Source organism: Notolepis coatsorum, assembly GCF_963971535.1.
Source record: "Notolepis coatsorum genome assembly, chromosome: 4".
Taxonomy (NCBI): Eukaryota; Metazoa; Chordata; class Actinopteri; order Aulopiformes; family Paralepididae; genus Notolepis; species Notolepis coatsorum.
This window is the reverse complement of record NC_140168.1, coordinates 139,049,908-139,074,105: the sequence shown is the minus strand read 5'-3', so window position 1 is coordinate 139,074,105 and position 24,198 is coordinate 139,049,908. Positions and strand designations below refer to the sequence as shown.

The 24,198-nt window shown below is 41.1% G+C and overlaps 1 protein-coding gene across 3 annotated transcripts in view; it reads right to left on the bottom strand.

Annotated features, from left to right (window-relative positions):
* Positions 1-24,198, bottom strand: part of elavl2 (ELAV like neuron-specific RNA binding protein 2) — a gene marked incomplete at both ends in the record, with an annotated part of 166,447 nt that overhangs the window by 96,979 nt on the left and 45,270 nt on the right. For all 3 annotated transcript variants that reach the window (XM_084312460.1, XM_084312459.1, XM_084312458.1), the window contains one exon: positions 17,966-18,069. In XM_084312460.1, the coding sequence (XP_084168586.1) occupies positions 17,966-18,069 (104 nt within the window). The remainder of the gene's footprint in view (positions 1-17,965; positions 18,070-24,198) is intronic.

Below are 24,198 nucleotides of genomic sequence, written 5' to 3'. Positions count from 1 at the left end.
GCCGAGCAGCGTTTTGTGTGACACCAAGTCAGCGGCGCGGATGTCCGCGCGTCAGAAAATAGGAGCGTCGCACCTGTGGGTCTGCTGTCCGCTGAGATCAAAGCTCAAGAGTCCGCGCGGACATCCGCGGAGTCTGCTCTGTGTACAGTCTGCTGGACTATGGGAGCGCCTTTACGATGGTGCACATGTTATGGCCTCGGGACTAAACTGTGTCCAAGCCAAGGGCGGCTACGTGGCGTAGTGGGCAAGGCGCTCGCCACAAAATCTGGAGACGCTGGGCTTGCCTGTTCGAGCCCAGCGCTCCACATTTGCTTTCAGTTTAGCTGGTCGTCCGTACTAATACACATTGGCCGTATTAGGGGGTGGGAAACTGATGGTTGGGGATTGGGCGTTGTGGACAGCGACTCCTACAGGTCGGTTGGTGCGCCTGCGCAGTAGAATCAGGAAGTGTCGGGGGCAGCGTGAGCCTCCCACGCGTTACTCCTCGCCACTGAGAGATCGAGCTGCGCAGGTGAAAAGATGAGACTGCTGTTACCTCAAGTACCGGAGGGGACTTGTGCTATGTATGACTTAGTCCACATTGCAGCCGGCTTGTGGGAGGCAAGAAACAGCGTTCGTGACAGGGGAGGGTTGAATTGGATGATACGAAATTGGGATGGGAGAAAATATAGAAAATGGGAGAAAAAGTGGATAAAAAAAAAAAAAAACTGTGTCCAAGCCAAAGTGAAGGAAAGGGTCCCCGATGCGCTTTTCATACACTGTTATGCACATGTCCTTAATTTAATTTTATCTCAAGGTGTAAAAAGAATTCAAGAATGCAAAATCTTCCTCTCACACTTGTGGCCGCGTTCTTTACTAAATCGCCCAAACTTACGCAAGTGCTTGACCAGATGTGTCAAAGGCAGTGTTGGGACTAACGCGTTACAAAGTAACGCGTTACAGAAACGAAGTTACTTTTTGCCGCAACTAGTACTCTAACGCATTACTTTTGAAATTCAGTAACGCTACTTACGTTACTGAATGGTTTGTTAGTTCGTTACTGCGTTCTTTTTATGTAGATTCATAGCGAGCGTCCTTATTTCGCCTGCGTTTGTTTTGTTTACTGTAGACTGAAAGGCGCTATATAAAACGAAGTATTATTATTATTATTATTTCTTTCCGTAGCCTCATTCTGGTTTCGCACTTCTGATTGGCCACTGACGTTCTGAAAGAAATAGGCGCTCTCTACAGTAAACAACAAGAGGACGCTCGCTATGAATCTACATAATAAGAACGCAGTAATAATAACGAACTAACAAACCATTTAGCAACTACTTGGAGAGATAATTAATATACAACATGGAAACGAGATAAAGAACATGTTTGAAGGGCTGCTGGAGTCAACTGGACTAACGTTACATCTCGACCACCGCAGACTGGTGACGGTGAGTGCAATGTGTTCACTGAAACTCAAGATCAACGGATTTTGACTGTACGAAATCTGCCAGGGAATCTCATAATACTAATCAAACAATATAAATATAGTCCTTTCATGCACAATTGATATCCTAACTATTCTAACGTTGCAATGCTTTGATAACAACGCTGCAAGATGGTTATGAATGAATTAATGAATGGATGAATGAATGAATGAATGAAAACTTTATTTAACAGATTGCAGAATGGGTACAATACAGTACGGCTCAATACATACAATTGTTAAGGGGATGCAGACCTGAGAAAGACGTTTGTCTTGTTTCCATCAGGGTCCCCCATTTTCAATTCATATAGACATTTATGACATACACAACATACATGACATTTATGGCATAGGGACATATAGGTATTTAGTACTGATAGTCTGATACATTTGTGACATAAGCGGTATTCAAATATACAGTACTGTTACCCCTAGATCCTGACAGAGTATATACATATGATGGGGAGGGGACTGTACATTAGGAGGGGGTGGGTGGGTGGGAGAGAAATATACATACAGCGGGGAGGGAATATATAATGAAACGCTCTAGACCACATTGCTTAGCAGAGTTCGGTGATGTGAATGGAAACTGTCAAGTTGATCAACCGATTTTGAGTATATGGGGCATGGGACTTGAGCAATTTTTTTTTTTTTTTTTTTTTTTTAAATAACTAAATAGTTACTTTTCACAGTAACTCATTACTTTTGGGTGTAAGTAACTAGTACAGTAACGAAGTTACTTTGAAATGAAGTAACTAGTAAAGTAACTGAGTTACTATTTTTCAGTAACTAGCACAACACTGGTCAAAGGCGACTGCCACGAGTTGCACCAACTAGGTGGAATTTCACATCAAGATTGGTTTGCACTGTATTTGAACAGAAAGATGCTCTTAAAGGACGACTCCACTTTTTTTGGAAATTAGCTTATTTAACATCTTCCCTGGAGTTAGACAAGAAGATGCATACCTTTTTTGTCTCTGTGCGTGCATTTTAGCTTTGGGAATAGACGCTCCGTTAGCATAGCTTAGCTTCATCACTGGAAGTGGGGGAGGACAGTAGCCTTACAGTGCCTTACAGTGTATTGCAAGGTCTGACATTGACCAAACTTGATATGCATGCCCTTGGTGGGCTCTAGGTCAACTCCTGAAAAGGGGGTCAATGTCAGACTTTGCAATCAAAGTTAGGGGGCTAATAACCCTTGCCATAATTTCAGTGCGCCCCCTAACTTTTGATTGCAAGGTCTGACATTGACCCCCTTTTCAGGAGTTGACCTAGAGCCCACCAAGGTCATGCATATCAAGTTTGGTCAATGTCAGACCTTGCAATACACTGTAAGGCACTGTAAGGCTACTGTCCTCCCCCACTTCCAGTGATGAAGCTAAGCTATGCTAACGGAGCGTCTATTCCCAAAGCTAAAATGCACGCACAGAGACAAAAAAGGTATGCATCTTCTTGTCTAACTCCAGGGAAGATGTTAAATAAGCTAATTTCCAAAAAAAGTGGAGTCGTCCTTTAAGGACGTGTTCCAGTACATAGTTGACCACCATGAGGAATTTGACGATACTGCTACAGGCGGTGCTGATGCTCATATATCATACTTGAGCACCTTTGAATTTAGCTTTTTAATTTCAACATTTTACGAAATGTTTTCCCATGCAGATGTTCTTTTTGACATTTTGCAGAGCAAGTCATTTGACATGCAGTTTTGTTTGGCTCGGGTGGACGAGTTTTGCATTCGCATTGAGGAGCAGAGGCCACGTTTTGATCAACTCTATGACGAGACAGTGAACACCACCGGTGTGCCACCTGGGCGCAGAGCGTGCGGAGATCCACGTACATACTACAAGAAGGTGCATGATGGCATTATTGACAATATTCTAAATCAAATGACAACTTGTTTTAAAGATCACGAAAAGCTTTCATTCCTTTCCCTTCTGGATCCCACGCAGTTCACCATCTATAAGAAAACGTTCCCTGAAACTGCTTTCACAAGCCTGACTGACAGCTACGGGCCGCGTTTTGACTTGCCACAGCTGAAAACCGAACTCGGTGTCATGTATTCTATGGCAGATTTTCAGGGAAAGGACCCATCTGACCTTCTTCTATTTCTTCAACAAAAAAAACTCAGTGAAATCATAAACTGAAGTCTTTAGTTGTAACTATCCCTGTCACCACCTCAACCGTGGAAAGGACATTTTCTGCCCTCAAGCGAATTAAAACATATGCGAGGAATACAACCGGACAATCCCGACTCTCTGCATTATCCTCTATGTCAATTGAAAAAGAAATGCTCCTGGATCTGAAAAGGACTGATCAGCTTTATGACCGGGCCATTGAAAAGTTCACCCAAACGGACAGGAAGATGGATTTCGTCTTCAGGTGAACCACGTCAAAATGGTGAGTGAAACAAATTAATTTATATTGATTATATTGATCTGCCGCTGCGCATTTTATTTCCACACAAATATATGTCTGTCTTTATTGGCTGGGCTGCTGTGCGTTTGATTTGGTAATTCTTGACTTGATCTTTCTTTGCATACCGTAACTTCCCTCTAAGCACAATTTGAATTGTATTAAAATTAGGGATGCACGATAATTATCGGGCCGATAATTATCGGGCCGATATCAGCAATTATGCAATTATGACGTCATCCCGATAAACCCGATAACGTTATTGATAGCTCCGATAATATATAATAAATTTTTTGGTTAAAAGAAATCCGGTGTGGGTGGATTTGGATGAAGGGCGCTTGTTTTTATTATAGCCTCCTCCCGTTTTGCCAGTACTGTGGTACGACTGACAGCGTGTGGTTTAGGAACAGGGAGTTTTTCACAAATCCAGCGCTCCCTTTCTTGGCTGTGACGTAGTCACGTTACATTCGGAGGCAGACAGTCGATCTGCCAATTACGTCCCACCGCTTGCACCCACCTCTTCTTACCACCAACCAGAAGCTCTCGTTCGTTCATTTACCTCCGGATTGTCGGCCATTATTCTACTCGGAGCTCAGGCTAATAACGTTAGCTCCCCGCCAGCCACATTGACAAGTACCAGCGCTTATACATTACTGGCAAATGTCTTGTTGCACTTGTGGCAACGAGCGTTGTCAGCATCGACTTTAGTAAAATAGACCCAGACTTTTGAACGTTTCGTTCTGTCCGCCATGATGAGAGCAGAGCTGTCTGTACTCGGCAGCACCCGTGTGTGTGTGTGTGTGTGTGAGTGAGTGTGTTTGTGTGAGCACAGCCCGCTCCTCGCGCAGGCAGAGACACCGAGGCAGGAGAGCTATAGAAAACGGCCAACAAGATTAGTTTGCAACGTTTAAATTCCTCAAAAAAAATCCATAATTTCTCGAGTACAGATAGCAGTACCGATGATGTCGGAGCTTATAAATACTTATAATACAATAAATATCAGTTATCGATATCGGTTATCGGCTTGAGGAGCATAAAGTTATCGGTATCAAAAAATCAATATCGTGCATCCCTAATTAAAATAGTTACATTTGTTTCGTTGTTGCTTCACCAAGCATGTCTAATAATGACAACTCGCTGGGAGGCGGAGATCGGCATTGGTTTCAGAGATCACACAACGTTGAACCACACGATAATCTTGCCGTCTCTCTCTGCTTTCTCAGTTCTTCGCTTGATATAATTAATACAAATGTCCAATATAACGGAATTCGTTAGCTCATACAAATGTGATTATAACAGACTGCTGTTTAGTGTCGGGCCGACTGCCCACAGACGGTCTATTTTATTTCAAGTCAGCAGCAGCACGGAGTATCGAGGGACTTATTTTATTTGGAATATATTAATGACTGTATACGCAAAAGTAGCCTAGTTTTAAGTTAAAATATTATAAATCTACATGCCTTGAGGATGTCATTCTTTATATAGCTCTCAAAGTGAAGCATTTCCATCGAAAAAAATAAAAAATAAAATCTGTGTTCGGTGGGGGGGGGGGTTATGAAGGCCCAGTTAACTCCGGTACGCTTCGCCACTGATATATATACATACCTGTACATACCTATATATACATACATACACACATATATATATATACACATACATACCTAATACCTATATTATACACACATACCTGTATATGCACACACATAAATATATATACACACACATACATATATCAGGGCTCTACGCTAACCTTTTTCCAAAGGAGCACATGTGCTCCTAAATGAAATAATTTAGGAGCACACAAAGACATTTAGGAGCACACACAAATATTTAGGAGCACAGTGAAAATATTTCAAGTAACAGTTTTTCAAAAATATATATATTTATTACATGGCGTTTTCACATTCGCCGAAATGCTTGCTTGTGATTGGTCAACAGCCCCCCGACTGCGGTCATTATTTTTCAATAATGACCGCAGATTTTTCAATAATGACCGCAGAGCGCAGCTGTTCGCAATCAAGCCCACTGACACACACTGTTTCAGTGCAATTCAGTGCTGCCGGCGATGACAGGGGGCGGAGCGACGAGCGGAGGCAGAACACAGCGGAGCCAGAACAGAGGCTGCTGCCCGCGATAATAATAATCACTTTATTTGGGCTGACAGAGCCACAGAACAACTGCGATTTGTCAAATGAATTAGGTATATTGTTAGTAAGTTAGCCATGTAATAAGCGGGATAATGTATAGCTTTACTCGGTCATTGTCGCAAAATAATTGACCTTCACTACGTTTAAAACACCTCGCCGCGGCGGCTCGGTATTTTAAACTCCGTGTCGGTCAATTATTTTGCGACAATGACCTCGTAGCTATACATTATCCCTTACATATTTGACGTACCGTGCGTGCATGTGCAAACGGGAACGGGACACACATCTGTGCAATAGCACATACCACCAAAGTCACTGGCCCACTGTGTGCATGTGTGTGTGTATCTGCATGTGCAAACGGGATTTGGGACACAGACATTTTAACTATTAAGTGATTAATGCCTACTGTGGCAAAGTTGTAGCCAACAACTATGCCTAATAAAAAAGGCAGTGACATTGAACTACTGCTACAAAAGTAACAGTCACTTAACTTTAGCTTTTGCCCCAGTTATGCATACAATGCCTATGTTTTGGCTAGTGTTGCTCTTCTAGAAAAACAATCCTATTGAAATACTGTACACCGCCAGTACAGAAACATTGTTTATGAGTTTGCGTGTCAGGTAGACCATTGATTGACAGTCGATTCTGCCAATTACGTCACATCGCTTGCACCCACCTCTGCTGTTGATAACGCTAGCCAAGTTAGCACACACACATACACACACGCACAGTGGGCCAGTGACTTTGGTGTAGGGGTGTAACAATGCATGCAATGCATCGATCCTAAGGGGAAAATTCAACTGCATCGATTTGAAAATGTTAGAATCGATTATGGCAATTTTAATGTGTACACAGTGTTATGTTATTCTCATGTCCGTTACAGCCAACACAACGACATACGCTACTGCATCAACGTTATGATTAACAAAGCAAGGCATTCGTTTTGTTGCATTAACACATTGACGGCCACGGGGATTAGACAGGGCCCACTCTATACGGCCAGCATATCATAATAAGGTTTCATTGTGCGTGAGGCTGTTTGTAGAGCTAAATCTATACTTTATAGTATTGCTATCTGTCCATTCTCATTGTCAATGAGACACTACACTATAAACCGTCCCTTAAAAATGTCATCAATACGTTCCCATTTTATAGCGTCTTGAATATAAGCATTATATGGGATTTGGTCTGGTATATTTCCTGCAAAACGAGATACAGTCTGCTAAGCTAATAACGTTAAATCGAATGGCGTTTCGGCCCTACAGAAGAAGCTATCTAGAGCTAAAAATCTAAATGCATATGATCGATATAATGTTCCACCATGAATGCATGAAAGGGGGGGGGGGGGGGGGGGGGGGGCGGGGGACGTCGTTTCTGATTATTGATTACCAATAACGGTGTTAGCCTCAGTAGCCACATTCGCTGATCACCTGGTGTCCATTGGCTGATGATATATTCCTTTACTGCGTACTGAATTCCGCGTCCCAAACGTATTCCAAGCTACAGGCTACACACATAGATTCACTCTAACAGGAAAGTCCATTCGAGATCCAAAAAAATAAAACACCTTTCTGCCACAGGGAACACTGCATTATCGAGACAGCGCCCGTACGAGGATCTGGCCGGTAATGCACTTTTCCGAATTCCATGAGTAGAGTAAATCTGCAGTGCCGCTCGGTGACATTGAGTAGGTTATTAAAATGGAATAAAAGCCAAAACAACCTTGCCACGGACATGTCCGTGGTTGGCCCTCTACCGTTGGATCCGAAACACATGGCCGGGAATGTGTTAACGTTATATTACTATTGCTATCGATAAATCTAGGTGTTCTAAAATCTATTGCTATTGGTAAGACTAGAATAAGTTACATTAACTTAATGTTACTGTCTCAGGAAAGTCTCGCATAGCGCAATGGCGGACTTTCCGGAAGTAAAAAAGCAAATGAGAGCTTCCGATTGGTCATTTCCTTTCTTTCCCTTGAAACCAGTCACGTCACTCTACTGTGATTGGACCGTTGACTTGAGTGCAATGTGGGACTTGTAGTTTTTGAACGATTAGCAGCAGAGAGAAAAAAAAGCACGACTGAGGTTGTAATCTTCACTCGCACACTGTGCGAGTAATTGATTTTTCTGGTTCGCACACACATATTCTTAGGGGCAAATGCGAGTAAAATGGTCGCACTGTAGAGCCCTGTATATATATATATTAGGGGTGTAACGGTACACAAAATCCACGGTTCGGTATGTACCTCGGTTTTGAAGTCACGGTTCGGTATTATTTTCGGTACAGTGGGGGGGGGGGGGGGGGGGGGGGGGATACAAACAAAATTTGCTTTTCATTTATCTATTTATTTAACTGTATTAAACAATATAAAACGAATTGGCCATAATTGACTGAGCAAACTAATGCTTACTGCTGTAACCTACTAATAACACTTAAGTAAATCTGAAGATTATTATATAGCAGATGCCTTGGAGGATAAGTCGTGGACAACTGTAGCGTGTGCTTGTTTATACATAACCCCTTTCATGACTGTGATGCTTGAATACAGGGGCAGGGCTTGCATCACAGTCATGAAAGTCTAGTTTATACAGAGCTGTTGGTATTTTGCTGGCTGAAATACGGACGAGAGGGAACTAGGTAGTGGGGCTATATTACTTTTAACATGTGCTTAAACCCAGTGTTCTCGACAACGGAGTATGGTCGCAGATCTGCTGCTATAAAAACACCTATGGCGTTTGTTATTGCTTTGGCCCGGTCTGCATTAATAGCGAGATGCTGCTTGAATGCATTAATGCAGACCGGGCCAAAGCAATAACAAACACCATAGGTGTTTTTATAGCAGCAGATCTGCGACCATACTCCGTTGTCCCCGTTGCATTCAAGCAGCATATTGCATTAGGATCTGTTTCATCCGTGTACCAGTGATATTCACATTCGGGTGATGCCGTTTCAAATGCGTGATAAAGTTTGCAATAAAGTTGAACAATGACATGGCTCTGGCTTGTCAGTTAGTATTGACTCGCCATACTAAGGCTAATATGCTATGCTGAATTACAGCTCTCGTTCAGTGTAGCTGCGCGCTGCGTGGAATGAACAAACAACATCCGGTTAGTTGTGCACGTTATATTAGGGCCGGGGGGATTTAAGGTCTGCAAAAAAAGGTTCCATACCGTTGCAATCGCTCGGTGCACAGCGAGTACTGTACCGGAGGACCACATTGAGGGAGGCGGTACAATACGTATCCGCGTACCGTTACACCCCTAATATATATATATATTAGGGCCGTCAGTTTATCGCGTTAATTAATTACACAGCAAATTATCGCGTTATGAAAATTAACTCAATTTATTACAAATTTTTAATTTTTTTTTTATTAATACTATTTTTTTTGTATCTCATTCATTCCATAAGAATGTAGAATACACATTTACAGATTTTTTTTTAATATGGTCCATTTGCATGTTCTTGGTATCTGATTCTAGGGACATCTATGAATCTCAGGGAATGTATTCCCAGTGTCAGAAATACTGTGGGCTAGATCCACAAAGAATGGATTGCACAGTGCAAGTTGCACCCTTACTTACAATTCATTATGAATTGAAAATGGGGGACCCTGATGTAAACAAGACGAAAGTCTTTCTCTGATCTGCCTATCCTTAACAATTGTGTGTATTGAGCCGTACTGTATTGTACCCATTCTGCAATATGTTAATAACATTTTCATTCAATCACTCAATCTGCGCTGTGATTGATTGAATGAAAATTTTATTTTGAGTAAATTGTAATGAACCAAATGAGAATATCAATATTTTTTTTGTTATCTTTGACTGTGAATAACACCATGCTCAAATTGACCAGACCTGAAGAATCTAAGCAAATTAATAGATGGAAGATGATTAAACAGAAGGTTTTGTAGATACAGTACTGAATTCTGCCATCCGGACACATGCAATTTGAAATATGATTATAGAATATAGAATATCAGGCATAAAATGGTTATGCGATTAAAATGTGATTAATTAATTACAAATCCTGTAATTAATTACCGGTAGATACATTTTTTTAATCGCCTGACAGCACTAATATATATATTACACACATATACATATGAGTCCAGCAGTTTGGGGCCCATGTCTTCCTCGGTCATGAAAGTACAGAATGTAAGCTTTCGAGTGACGTGGCATTAGGGGTGGGAATCACCAGTTTCATCACGATACGATACGATATCGATTCTTTGGACAACGATACGTTATTTGCCGATATCACAAAGTCTGCCACGATACGATACGATATGATTCAATTCAGGTGCCTGCGATCGATATGAGGCGATATTATGTGCCCATTTAACACAGTCACATTTAGATCAACTAAAAAAAGGCTACGGAAATATCAATTGATGTATTTATTTTTGAGGTCTTCCAGACATTTAAATGAAAAACAATCTATTGTTTTTAATACAAATAGACCTCCTGTTCACTTTTGTTTTTATATATTGAGCTTTAACACACACACAGACACACACAGACACACACACACAGTCCCCCACAGCCCCCACCCCTCCTCCTTCCAAGTCCCCTCTCACGGTTAGCTGCTTAGCTTTTAAGCAGCCAATGCGACGTTCATTTAGATATTTAACGCGACGTTGGCATAAAGGAATGGCGACGATGCAACGCCTGTTATATGCATTTGACCCGTTGCGGGGAAAAAACTGCACAGACTTATATCGGCTCGCAAAATAGACCCTCTGAGTGCTTTACAGCAGACGCAAACACTGCTGTAATGTCTACACGGAGTTTCACAATACTGGGCGCCGGCGGATATGACTCGCGGGGATTTTCAAAATAAGAGTATCGCAATATGAATCGATCTTTTTACGTTGCGTCGATCCTATTTGATTATTGATAATAGATCGATATATCGATCTGGATCGATGTATTGTCCCACCCCTACGTGGCATACATTGCAATCAGAAAATATTTGAAGAACATAATGCTTATTTGAATCTTGTTAAACCGAGTCAAGTCTCAGAGCAAAGAAAAGCTGCGAAAAGGCAATCTAAAGTTTGACAGCATTTTCTTTTTGTTATCTTTTTTTCCCCTCCTTTTTCCGATCTTTCTCCCATCCCACCGTTAGTCATTATGCCAATTCCCAACCCCCTTCCTGGTTGTTGCGCACTTTCCCCTACTGTTGGTCCGAGAGGCCGGAGACTGTCGCATGCTTTCCTCCGACGCATGTGCAGCCAGCCGGCAGCCAGCCTGGCCGCGCAGATTCTCACTGGGAGAGTGTAACGTGTGGGAGGCCGCACTACCTCTCACCAGATCCTACCTTCGCTGAGCAGGCGCCCCGACCGAACTGTAGGGGTCGCTGTCCACAATGCCCAGGACCCACCCACAGCTCCCCTCCCCATAACTCAGCCAAACGAGTTAGTATAGCGATCAGCCCGAGCCAAGGCAATGCTGACTCTCCGGGAGTCGAGACCGCAGCCTCTTGCATTGGTGACGAGCACAATCTCCGCTACGCCACCTGACCGCCGGCAGCATTTTTGACACCTTGGCAGTCAGGTACTACAGTAGGTGTGAACAATAGCTCTTAAATCAACCCCTAACCACTTCCCTAGAATATTGAAATATCTAGATTGGTCGTTTTCTCTTAGAATGCAGACTATGCAGCATCTAATCCACTGCATCTATCTATCGTATATCTATGGAAAATTCCTATTGTTTCTCAATAGTCCAGTGCGCTCTGCAGATCGGGCCGCCAGACAGCACAAAAGTGCTGGTTGTGCGTAACGGAGGATAGAGAGAGGCACTTGTCCCCGGTTGTATAACAATATGCCAAAAAGACAAAGAGGTATAATGTTCTACAAGCATTGGAACTTGCATGTTATTTTAATTAGACATAAAAGGTAGGGATGCCCCGATCACGTTTTTTGCCACCGATACCGATCACCGATCGTCGTGAGCCATATCGGCCGATACCGATAATTTTTTATAATTTTTTTTTTAAATTATTTTATATAATTTTTTTTTTATATAAAATATATATATTATATAATTAGACTTGTACTTGTATTATATGCGAGACATCGCCACCACGCAACAAGTCAAAATGCTCACTATCTGCAAACTGTCTGTGTGTACTAGTAGCCTCCAGCTACGGCCAGGATTCTCCGGCGCTGCAGCTGGACCCTCCGGCGCTGCAGCTGGACCCTAGTATTGGTATAAATCACATTCAGCAAGCCCTCAGCTCGAATATGCATCGAATCAATGTTATAAGACATTGATATCAGGATCTATCTGTAGCTACTGCTAGCCGGCTATATAACGTTAAGACGACGCCTCAGTGAACTATTTAGTTCAATGGGACATTTAGTTTTGAACAGTGAACTAACGCGAGATAGCTAACGTGAGCTAACGGAGGTATCAACATGCACTACTAGACTTGCTGGAGCATTTGTTGATATCAGGAGCTATCAGTAGCTAGCCGGCTAGATACCGGTTAGACAATGCCTACTAAAAGTGAATAGTTGACTGGGTAATTTTGTTTAAACAGTAACGATAGCTAGGTAGCTAACGTTAGCTCACGTCGAATGCACTATAGACTCGAGCAGAGCCTCCTCTCAGTCCTGTGTTTACAAACTGTACACGGGTGCGGGCGGGGCAAGGGAGGAGGAGCAGCGGCAGTTTGCAGGTCCTGTGTGTCTGAGACAGACAGCGAGTGAGACAGGGTTCGAAATTAACAGGGGCTTGGGGCATAATGCCCTTGAAAATGGACAAAATGCCCTCGAAAATCAGTTAAGGGGGGCACATAATGCCCCAGACAGTTTACTAATTATATATATATATTTATCCGGTAATGGAGCGTCTGTGTATCGTACGGTTCAGGTGACGCGCAAATAAAAAAAATCATTTGGCGGAGCCGGGAGAGGTGAGCACTGCAGCCAGGTGCTAGTCAGTTTGTGTACAAATGGCAAGCACAATCTAAATCCACACGCTAAAATGTCCGTGGGGACCCGGCGCCAACCCATAGATAGTTCCAACTCAACGAATTACGTAATCCACCACAGTTGCACTCAATATTTAAATAATGTTAGTCTAAATAAATGTAGAGATACATAATAATTTCAAGCAGAAAACGAATCTTTCCATTAATAACTGACAATCAGGGAATTTAAACATGGTTAACATTGTTTTTTTTGTGTTTATATTATAGAAAGGAAAGTCTAGTGCTGGCTGAGCATATTGTTTGTTTGCACTAAGTTAATACTTTGACAAATGTAGCCTATATTTTTCAGTCAGTTCGGTCTTTGTGTGCCAAACATTATTTAAGGCTGTAAACACTGTAACCCTTTATATATATATATAAATGAGAAGCATGTTTAGATTTGAGTGTTTTTTTAATAAAAATTAACGTATATCGAACCGAACCGTCCATTTTGTGAACCGTCCCACACCTACCGTTTATCATAAAAATTCAGTGCCCCCGAAATACAAAAAAAAGCCCCCGAAAATCAATTAAGGGGGGCAAAAAAAGCCCTTGAAAAAAAATGTTAATTTCGAACCCTGCAGTGAGATCTCCGCTTGATCGGTTTCCGCGATCGGCGAATATGACTCATTATCGGAATTCACCGATCGCATATTTATACCGATTATCGGCCGATAACGATCGGTGGCCGATCGATCGGGGCCAGGGTTTCCGTTAGAATTTTTTTTTGCAGGTCTGAGTGTCCGGTAGATTTCAATCTACCGGACAAATGGGATAAATTCCGGTCAGAGTTTATTGAGCTTAAAAACAATTGATATGCCTATATAAAGAATGACATCATCAAGGCATTTATAATATTTTAACTTAAAACTAGGCTACTTTTGCGTATATACAGTCATTAATATATTCCAAATAAAATAAGTCCCTCGAGACTTCGTGCTGCTGCCGACTTGAGGTGTCGGTGGGCAGTCTGCCCGACCTTAATAAACAGCAGTCTGTTATAATCACATTTTTATGAGCTAACGAATTCCGTTATATTGGACATTTATATTAATTATATCAAGCGAAGAACTGAGAAATTTGGCAGAGAGAGACGGCAACATTATCGTGGGTTTGCGTGATTTATATCTCCACCTCCCAACGACTTGGTGCTGGTCATAATGTCCTGTGAAAATAATTCCCTCTAAACACAATTTGATTATTTGAATTGTATTAAAATAGGCTAAAATTAAATAGCCTATACGATGAACGAAACAATAATTTGTTTCATCGTTGCTTCACCAAGCAGCCGGTCTAATAATGACATTATTATAGAATGGGGGACCCTGATGGAAACAAGACAAACGTCTTTCTCAGGTCTGCATCCCCTTAACAATTGTATGTATTGAGCCGTACTGTATTGTACCCATTCTGCAATCTGTTAAATAAAGTTTTCATTCATTCATTCATTCATTCTGTTGTCAGCGCGAGCTGGCTGCTGATATATTTACGTGAAGCATGGAGCAGCAGTGTTTTTAGGTCCGGTCTGGAAACCGCTCAGCAGCGCCCCCACCCAACAGCTGAATTGCCAATGGCTGAATTGGAGTACTGCACCCTGCCGGCCGGCAGATGGATGCTTCTCGCAAATATATCAGCAGCCAGCTCGCGCTGACAAGACAATGTCATTATTAGACCGGCTGCTTAATGATTGTTTGTTTCGTTCATCGCATAGGCTATTTAATTTTAGCCTATTTTAATACAATTCAAATAATCTAATTGTGTTTAGAGGGAATTATTTTCACCGGACATTATGACCGGAGAGATTAAATATGTCGGACTTCAACAGATTTTGCCGGTCAAATACCGGTAATTACCGGCTAACGGAAACGCTGATCGGGGCATCCCTAATAAAAGGTGTATATTATTATGATTATATCATGTGCATGCGTTGGTGGCGCTCCATATCCCACTATGGGATGCCCCTTACACAGAAGCCAGCCCCATCTCTGGTCTTTGGAAAGACCAGATGAGGTCAAAGGAGTCTGATAGTATTTACTGAGGATGGCCAGATAATGTTGATATTTAAACTTTAAACATTTGCACTACCTCTTTTTTGCATTTTGTACATTTTAGTTGTGTATACTGTAATTTTTTTTATAGTGTTTGGTATTTAAACAAATATTTTTTTTACTCTTTAACACATTGACTGCCATTCACGTAGATCTACGTTTCTGTGGCCCGACCGTTGAGTGCCGGAAACGTAGATCAACGTTTTTCTCACAGTATTTCTTTTATTATCTATTGACATTCATAATTCAGCAGGGCACCTTGTGCATACTGTTCTGAGTGTGTCTGAGCTGGCAGACGGTCTTATACCGCCCTCTAACGCCTTCGGCCAGTAATGCACCCAGTTAGAAACGGGTTGGTTTATTTTCTCTACCGAGCTGCGGCATGGGGGCGGGTCCTAAACACACGCTTGTAGGGATGGTTTGGACTACTGACCCCGCCCGCCCGTTGAAGTGCAATGTCCTACAACGTCGGAGGCACGATCGCTGTGGATAACTGGAATGGCGATGAGATTATTGGATTCTTTTTTTTGCATTACTTCAGAGACCAGGCAAGGACACCATATATGAAAGCTTGCGTTGATCTGATATTTATTTTTTGGGTTTCAGGAGGGGAGGGGAGGGGGGGGGGGGGTCTAAATCACATGCACGAGGAAGGATAATAGTGATGATCTAGCGTTGATTTCAGGAAGATCCGATAATCAGGCGAAAAATGACAGCGTGTTTATTGAATTACACAAAAACGCTGTTTTCGTGTCTTTTCCCTGGAATTGCTCAGAAGCGGCCGGACTATGTTCATATTCAAAACGGTATAAAACGGAAATGTACTGATGAAAAGATAATCAGTTTTTTGCACGTTGACCAGAAGCAGCTCAATGAGACTCGACGGCGTTATTAGACACATAGCTATACTATAAAATATAGGTTTAGGTCTACAAAGTACAACTACGTTTACATGGGGTTAATGGACGGCACGGTACTTGCAATGGGCCTGGTCTACAAGATACACTACACGACCAAGGTACCCATGTACATGTCAAAATACTTCCCAAAGGTCAGTGAATACCACGATCACAACACCAGAGGGAGCTCCACAAATCATGTTAAACCCAGATTCGGCTCAAAGGGACTAAACACGTTTCGCAATTATGCCACATCAATGTGGAACGCCCTACCCAAAGCTGTAAAGGAATGTGAATCACTACCCACTTTCAAAAACACTCAAAAAACACCTACGGGAGACTGCAATTCGAAACTGGCCCCTGTAAATGTCCTAACACAACCCCCTCCAATGTACAGTAAAAATTCAATATTCAATAATGTCAATATTCCAATGTACAGTGTCCCCCCCCACTCCTACCCAACCACCTCCAATGTACAGTACCCCCCCCCCACACCTACCCAACGTCCTCCAATGTACAGTTTCTACGTCAAATGTATATACTCTTTTTTCTGGACTCTTTTCGTATCACAAACAGTACTGTATTTGCAAATCTGGTATGTCATAAATGTATACAGTAGATGTAGCACGTCATATATGTTACGATGAATTGAAAATGGGGGACCCTGATGTAAACAAGACGAAAGTCTTTCTCTGGTCTGCATCCCCTTAACAATTGTATGTATTGAGCTGTACTGTACTGTACCCATTCTGCAATCTGTTAATAAAGTTTTCAATCAATCAGTCACTTCCCGGAAGGGGCATGGCACTCAATGTGTTAATGGTATGATTTATCTGAGCTATTGTTAATCCAGGTCAGATTTGTTGTATGTTATAATTATGAGCCAGCTCTATTTTTTTTTAACTTTATTTTAAATTATAATAAAATCTTGAATCTTGACTACTTTTGTATTTTCCTTTATCCTGTAGTTAGAGTAATCTCTCACAATACAAGAGATCTCTCTCATACATCCGAATAACAAAGCCACAATGGCACTATGGGCTGCCCAGACTAGAAGGTGTTAAGTGGGTGGAGGGGGGAGTTGCAGTATAATAGCAATGCTTTCTGGGTAAAGTAGTCTGCATACATAGTTAACAGAAACGGATCCAGTTCTTTAGAAGCTCCGTCACTCTAAACAAGCGATTGTGGCATCATCTTGGTTAATAAGTAAAAAAAAATATATTTAAAATAAATATAAATATGAAAAGTATGGCATATTTTGAAGGTATGAACCTGTAGTTTCATATATAAAATTTTAAGATCCCTCAATAAGACCTCAATCTGTGTGCCGAGTCACATTTACTATTCTATATTCTATAATAATATTTCAAATTGTGTCCGGATGGCAGAATTCAGTACTGTATCTACAAAACCTTCCGTTTAATCATCTTCCCTTTATTCATTTGGTTAGATTCATAATTTATATTCTCCTTTGTTTCATCACAAACTACTCAAGCCTAGTAACAGACACAATATTTCTGACACTGGGAATACATTCCCTGAGATCCATAGATACCAAGAACATGCAAATGGCCCTTGTAGAAGTGGAGCAATCTTCCATTTTCTTGGGGATGTACTTTTAGGCGAATTTTCTGAAAATAGGACTAGGGCTTAAGAGGTTAAAACTGTGAAAATATGGGGAACAACCCCGCCGCCCCCCCCCCCCCCCCCGCGCCCCGAAAAAGAAACTTATTTCAACCCATTTTCTGACTGCTGGGCTGGGTCACACACACACATATATATACAGACACACACACGTATTTATACATATATATGTATTGCAGCATTTGCAAAAGGTTGTTAACGGAAGCACTTTTTAAATGGCTTTAAACTCTATATTGCATCTGATTACATCAGCTTATTGGGAGTGGGTGGTGGCGGAGGGGGGGGGCATTGCATTTCTGCACAGTTGTGTCCGAGGACAAGTAAAACTGTTTCGCTATAAGGGACATTATCCAGACGTCAGCTTCTTACCTTGATGGTTTTGGTCTGGAGTCTCAGGCCGTTTAAGGTATTGATGGCTTTCTCTGCATCTTTCGGGTCCACATAATTGACAAATCCGTAACCAAGGCTCTGCCCTGCAAATCAAAGAGAAGAGGTACATTAGAAACTGTGCTTCACAAAGGATTTAAATACCGTCTCGAGTACAAATGACAACATTAGATACGATTCAAATTTAAAATACATTACAAATACAATACGAAGGTCATGGCACTTTGCAAGCGTCTAGCGGCTGCATTTTTCGCTGAACATATTATATATAGAAATTAAAGCCCTATTTGTTGCCGTTCGAATGCTACCTCACTCAACCAAATCCGTGCCTCGGTTCTCAAGTTACAGGACGATATGTCAGGGGTGTGACTTTTACGCACAAGCGTCAGATTACCACTCCAGAGGCTCTGGAACTATCAATCATCTGCCGATAGCGGACACCGGTGACAATGTTTAGCTTTTACATTTTAGTGCCAAAGGATAAGAGTCTGAGGCGGAGTCTCAAAAAAGAATGTTGAATATTTATTGTGCATTAAAAATCACAATATAAACGTTACTACTAGTCAGAGCCTCTGCTACTAGCTAATTGAACCGGAGCACCTGGATAGTGCAACAACGTATAACGTCCATGCATGTTAACCTGTTCCACCCGACGGGACCGGATCCGGTCCCAAAACGGCAACTGATCATAAATCAATATTTTTCAGTGTTGCGAAAAAAATTGCGATTTTTAAATCAAACGTATTCAAGTATTAACATCACTAACATGTCATAAAAGCATGTATAATATATATGATCATCAATATGTTAGTTTAGCAATAGGTTAAAAGTGCCATTAGATAGTTTTACCTTCTCGATTTGCTGAAGTCTATTCCAAGACGGCGACCATTTTGAAACATTTGAACCATTTTGCAGCCATTTTGTCAAGGGCATGCATAGCTGTGGATCAGCGTTGGAATTATTCCGAACTACACTTCCTGGCAAGTTCTATGGGGGTTCAAAGTTCAGCATTCTGAATTAATTATGTCAATAACTGTTATTATTCGGGATACTAAGCCACAAAAGGTAAAGTTTTTGACAAATATTTAAACAGTTAGTTTCTCCTCCATATTGTTAGCATGTAGCAACAATTAGATCTGAAATTAGTTTCAAAATGGTTGCACTGTGGTGAAAAAAAAAATACAGTCAATTACAGTAGATATCATTATCTGTTCTTATGCACGCCTGGTGATACTAAATCCAAATTGAACTTGGGCATTTGAAAGATAATATATGTATATATATTAGTGCTGTCAAACGATTAAAATATTTAACTCGATTAATCGCATGATTGTCCATAGTTAACTCGCGATTAATCGCAAATTAATCGCATTTTCTTTTTACCTTAAACAGATCTTTTTCAAGTTCCAAGTTTTAATACTCTTATCAACATGCGAGTCAACAAATGCTTGCTTTGTGCAGCCATTTAACACAAAAGGATGACCCTCATGCATTGCAAATTTGCATCAAATTCAAAACAGAGTGATGCACAAAATAACTTAAAAGAAAATAATAATTTAAAACAATGAATAAAGTGTGCATGAAATAATAGGGGAAAGAAAACGTTAGGAACTTGTTACATTCACACACACAAGGGCTGATTAATCACACACCCCCCTCTCTCCCTCACACACACACTCTCCCAGCTCTTTTTCTCTTTTGCCCCTTCCTCATCTCCTCACCCCCCTCTCTCTCTATATCTCTCACACACACACACACACACACTTCAGAAACAAACATAGTATCAATGAGAGCATCAATAATACACCTGAGTGAAGTCTAGTAAAAAATAAAAAATAAAAATAAAACTATTTTTTTTAGTTAATCGCGAGTTAAAAAATAGTGGCGTTAATATAATCGGGTGATAACGCGTTAATACAGCATTAACTTTGACAGCCTTAATATATATAAATGTGCGAATTGGCTATAATAAGGTAATTTATAAGTAGGGATGTCCGATATTATCGGCCGATATCGGCATTAAAGGGGACCTGCATTGCTATTCCTAGCACTATTTGGGCAACTTTACACAATTCCTGAGAGTCTATGGAAGACATCTGTAAGGTTTATTTAAAAGAAAATCATTGTTTTATATTTCTAATGGAGTACTCAAAAGCATCATTTTCCAGCCTCAAGATTTCAGCCCGTTATTGGCCTGGCTCCGCCCAAAAGCACTTTCAGTGGCAGTCAATCCACACAGTCTGCGAGTGGCAGACAGAGAGAGAGAGAGACAGAGACAAGTGGAGGAAGAGAAACAAAAGGTGGTGGAGGAGAGAGAACTGTGTGGGCGCTCTGCGTGCAGGTCCCCTTCTCTCTCTCCCCCGTTTGGGGGGTCTGCTGCTGTGCTGCAGCTTGTGCTCCCAAATGGGGGGGACCTGCGTGCGGAGACTCTCTCTCTCTCTCTCTCTCTCTCTCTCTCTCTCTCTCTCTCTCTCTCTCTCTCTCTCTCTCTCTCTCTCTCTCTCTCTCTCTCTCTCTCTCTCTCTCTCTCTCTCTCTCTCTCTCTCTCTCTCTCTCTCTCTCTCTCTCTCTCTCTCTCTCTCTCTCTCTCTCTCTCTCCTCTCTCTCTCTCTCTCTCTCTCTCTCTCTCTCTCTCTCTCTCTCTCTCTCTCCCTCTCCCTCTCCCTCTCCCTCTCCAACCACAGAGCCAATCGGATCACTGTCCGCTTACCCAGCGCCACACAACGTCAGCATGTGCCTCAAATCAGAATTACCTAATTAAATCTAGCAGGAAATGGTCTGAGCTGAATGAGAGCAATCCACCAATATGGTATTTAGACACAAACACACATTGATACTAACTCCTATTACTATAATACAATGCTAGAGACTAAAAAAAAGACATTTATAATGCATGTCACCTTTAAAATGTGATATCGGAAAATATCTGTATTTTTTTTTTCTTTACATTTCTATAACCTTTATTTACCCAGGCAAGCAAGTAAGAACAAATTCTGATTTTATTTATTGTCAAAAGTATGCATAATGTTGTGTTAATTCCACAACAAGAGATATGTAATGTTAATTACCTGAAATTATTCAATTTTGGGGGGGGGGGGGACCCTGCATATATCGGTATCTGTTGATATCGGTATCGGAAATTAAGAGTTGGACAATATCGGTATCGGTAAAAAAGCCAATATCGAGCATCCCTATTTATAAGCATCATATTCTATATTCTATAATAATATTTCAAATTGCATTGGTCCGGATGGGATAATTCAGTACTGTATCTACAGAACCTTCGGTTTAATCATCTTCCCTTTATTAATTTCCTTCGATTTTTTTAAAAGTTTGGTCATTATTATCATGGTGTTATTCACCGTCAAAGATGCAAAGACAAATCATAATTCATATTCTCCTTTGTTTCATCACAATTTAAGCAAGCCTAGTAATAGACAATATTTCTGACACTGAATACATTCCCTGAGGTCCATAGATGTCCCTAGATACCAATAATATGCAAATAGCCCTTGTAGAAGTGAAGCAGTATTCCATTTACTTAGGTATATATTTTAGGCGAAAATATTCCACGGGTGGAACAGGTTAAGAGGTTAACATGAGATGAGTCCCTTCACTGTGTGTCTTAACACTAGTTCATGCCAACCGTTGAGTGCCAGCCGACAAGAAATCTCGTTTTTAATCGTTATTTTTTTTATTATCGTTTTCCATTCATTTTTCATCAATATAGCCTCACGTTACCAGTGGGGATCTGTCTGAGCTCGAACAGGGAAAATACCGCCCCCTATCGTCTCTCCGGATGGTACTGCACCCCATTGGATTGGACTGAATGAAACGCATGGGGGAAATACGCATGGGATTCCACATTTTACTTGTCAGGCATGTAATCCGAGCCTATTGCAGTCATCGCCCACCATCAGAACAGCGTGGAATATGTCTTTCGACCACCCAGCGTTGGATCAATAAACACGATCGATATTTGGAATGGCGATCAGGAATTGGAATAATCTTTTTGGATAACATCTGATCTGAGGTAAGGAAACTATTTTACCAGTATTGGGATAATCAGAGCTGTTTTCACCTATATAAAAACATGTCCCATATGTGTGTGTGTGGCTGTGAGTGTGTGTAGCTGATCAGGAAATAAGAGAATTGATTTTTCAGCCCGCTTCTATAGCGTGCATAAGTACACATATACTATCGATAATCTAGCATTTATTTGAAAACGATTAATAAATAGGCAGACAAATTACAACGTGTTTTGTGTATTACAGTAAAGCGTGATTCCTGCAGAATCAAAAAAAATTCTCTGAAAGTAAAAAAAAAAAAAACAAGCGTTTTTCAAAATGGTATAAAACGGAAATTAACCGATTAAAAAACTATCCGTTTCGATTTAATTTAAGATATAGTTTATGCGTTCACAAAATGTGAGCACTCTGTCATTGAATAGAGCGTTGGCACTCAACAGGGTATATAGGACTGGCACGGAAAGTGTTAGAGCCTGGCTAGTTCAACACCGGAGGCAGCAGGGTCCTACATTCACAAAGTTCTCAACGTGGTTAAAGGGGAACTCCAACATTTTGGGAAATTAGCTTATTTAACATCTTCCCTGGAGTTAGACAAGAAGATACATACCTTTTTTGTCTCTGTGCGTGCATTTTAGCTTTGGGAATAGACGCTCCGTTAGCATAGCTTAGCTTCATCACTGGAAGTGAGGCAGGACAGTAGCCTTACAGTGCCTTACAGTGTATTGCAAGGTCTGACATTGATATGCATGACCTTGGTGGGCTCTAGGTCAACTCTTGAAAAGGGGGTCAATGTCAGACTTTGCAATCAAAAGTTAGGGGGCTAATAACCCTTGCCATAATTTCAGTGCGCCCCCTAACTTTTGATTGCAAGGTCTGACATTGACCCCCTTTTCAGGAGTTGACCTAGAGCCCACCAAGGTCATGCATATCAAATTTGGTCAATGTCAGACCTTGCAATACACTGTAAGGCACTGTAAGGCTACTGTCCTGCCTCACTTCCAGTGATGAAGCTAAGCTATGCTAACGGAGCGTCTATTCCCAAAGCTAAAATGCACGCACAGAGACAAAAAAGGTATGTATCTTCTTGTCTAACTCCAGGGAAGATGTTAAATAAGCTAATTTCCCAAAATGTTGGAGTTCCCCTTTAAGCAGCGAGGAAAGATTGATATCGGAAGCAACTCTCTGAATATACCTGCATAATATGTAGTATTTAGTGTAGCTCCGGACATCATCACACTCGCTCTGGTGATTGGCTTTTAAACTTAAGGTTCCTAGAGTTTGCACTGAATTAGGCAAATCTGTTTTTAGCTTCTGTGCCCCAGACAAATGGAATGTCTTGCAATGCACTTTAAAACTCAATTCATTAGTATCTCTTGGTCAGTTTAAATCTTTAATACCAAACCACTTCACCAGTCTGGGATTGTTTTTAATTATTTGAAATGTTTACGTAATCGATTGACTTTCCGTTTCTATATTGGTTTATTTTTTTGTATTTATAATGCATCGTATTTCTCGATGTCATTGTAAATGAGGTCTCAATGATCTTTCCAGATTAAATAAAGATTGAATTGAATATATAATGCAGGTGTATAAACCTATAACCCATATAATTATGTATGATAGTTATGCTACTGGCCAGTATGACTTACTACCATAGTTTCGTTATACGTGTATCACTGTACAACTCTGTACATATACCTGATTAGCACTATTACTCAGTAGTACTAATTTATATATTTTATACCCAGTTTAATCACCTGTATATTGTATATTACTATTGCATTTTACTGTTACATTTGCACTCTGGTTGGATGCCAAACTTATTTCCGTTGTACTGTACTTGTGCTGTATGATGAGTGACAATACATTTTAATCTAATCTCTCGTTTGTGGCAACATTTCTATGGCTGCACCGTCAACAGCAACACAACATTCTGATCCTCATGTTTTGGTGTAATATGGTGAACGTGTACCGTCACCAGTGATGGGCAGTAGCTAGCTACAAGTAGCGACGCTACATAGCTTAACTACAATTCTCAGTAGCGTGATGGTAGCGTCGCTACTTTTGAATCATGTAGCGTTTTCTGTAGCGGAGCTATTTATAGAACGAAGTAGTGACGTAGCGATGAGGAAACGCTACGACGCTACTGGAGTGTCGGGAGAAACAGTCTACACTATAAAGATTTGG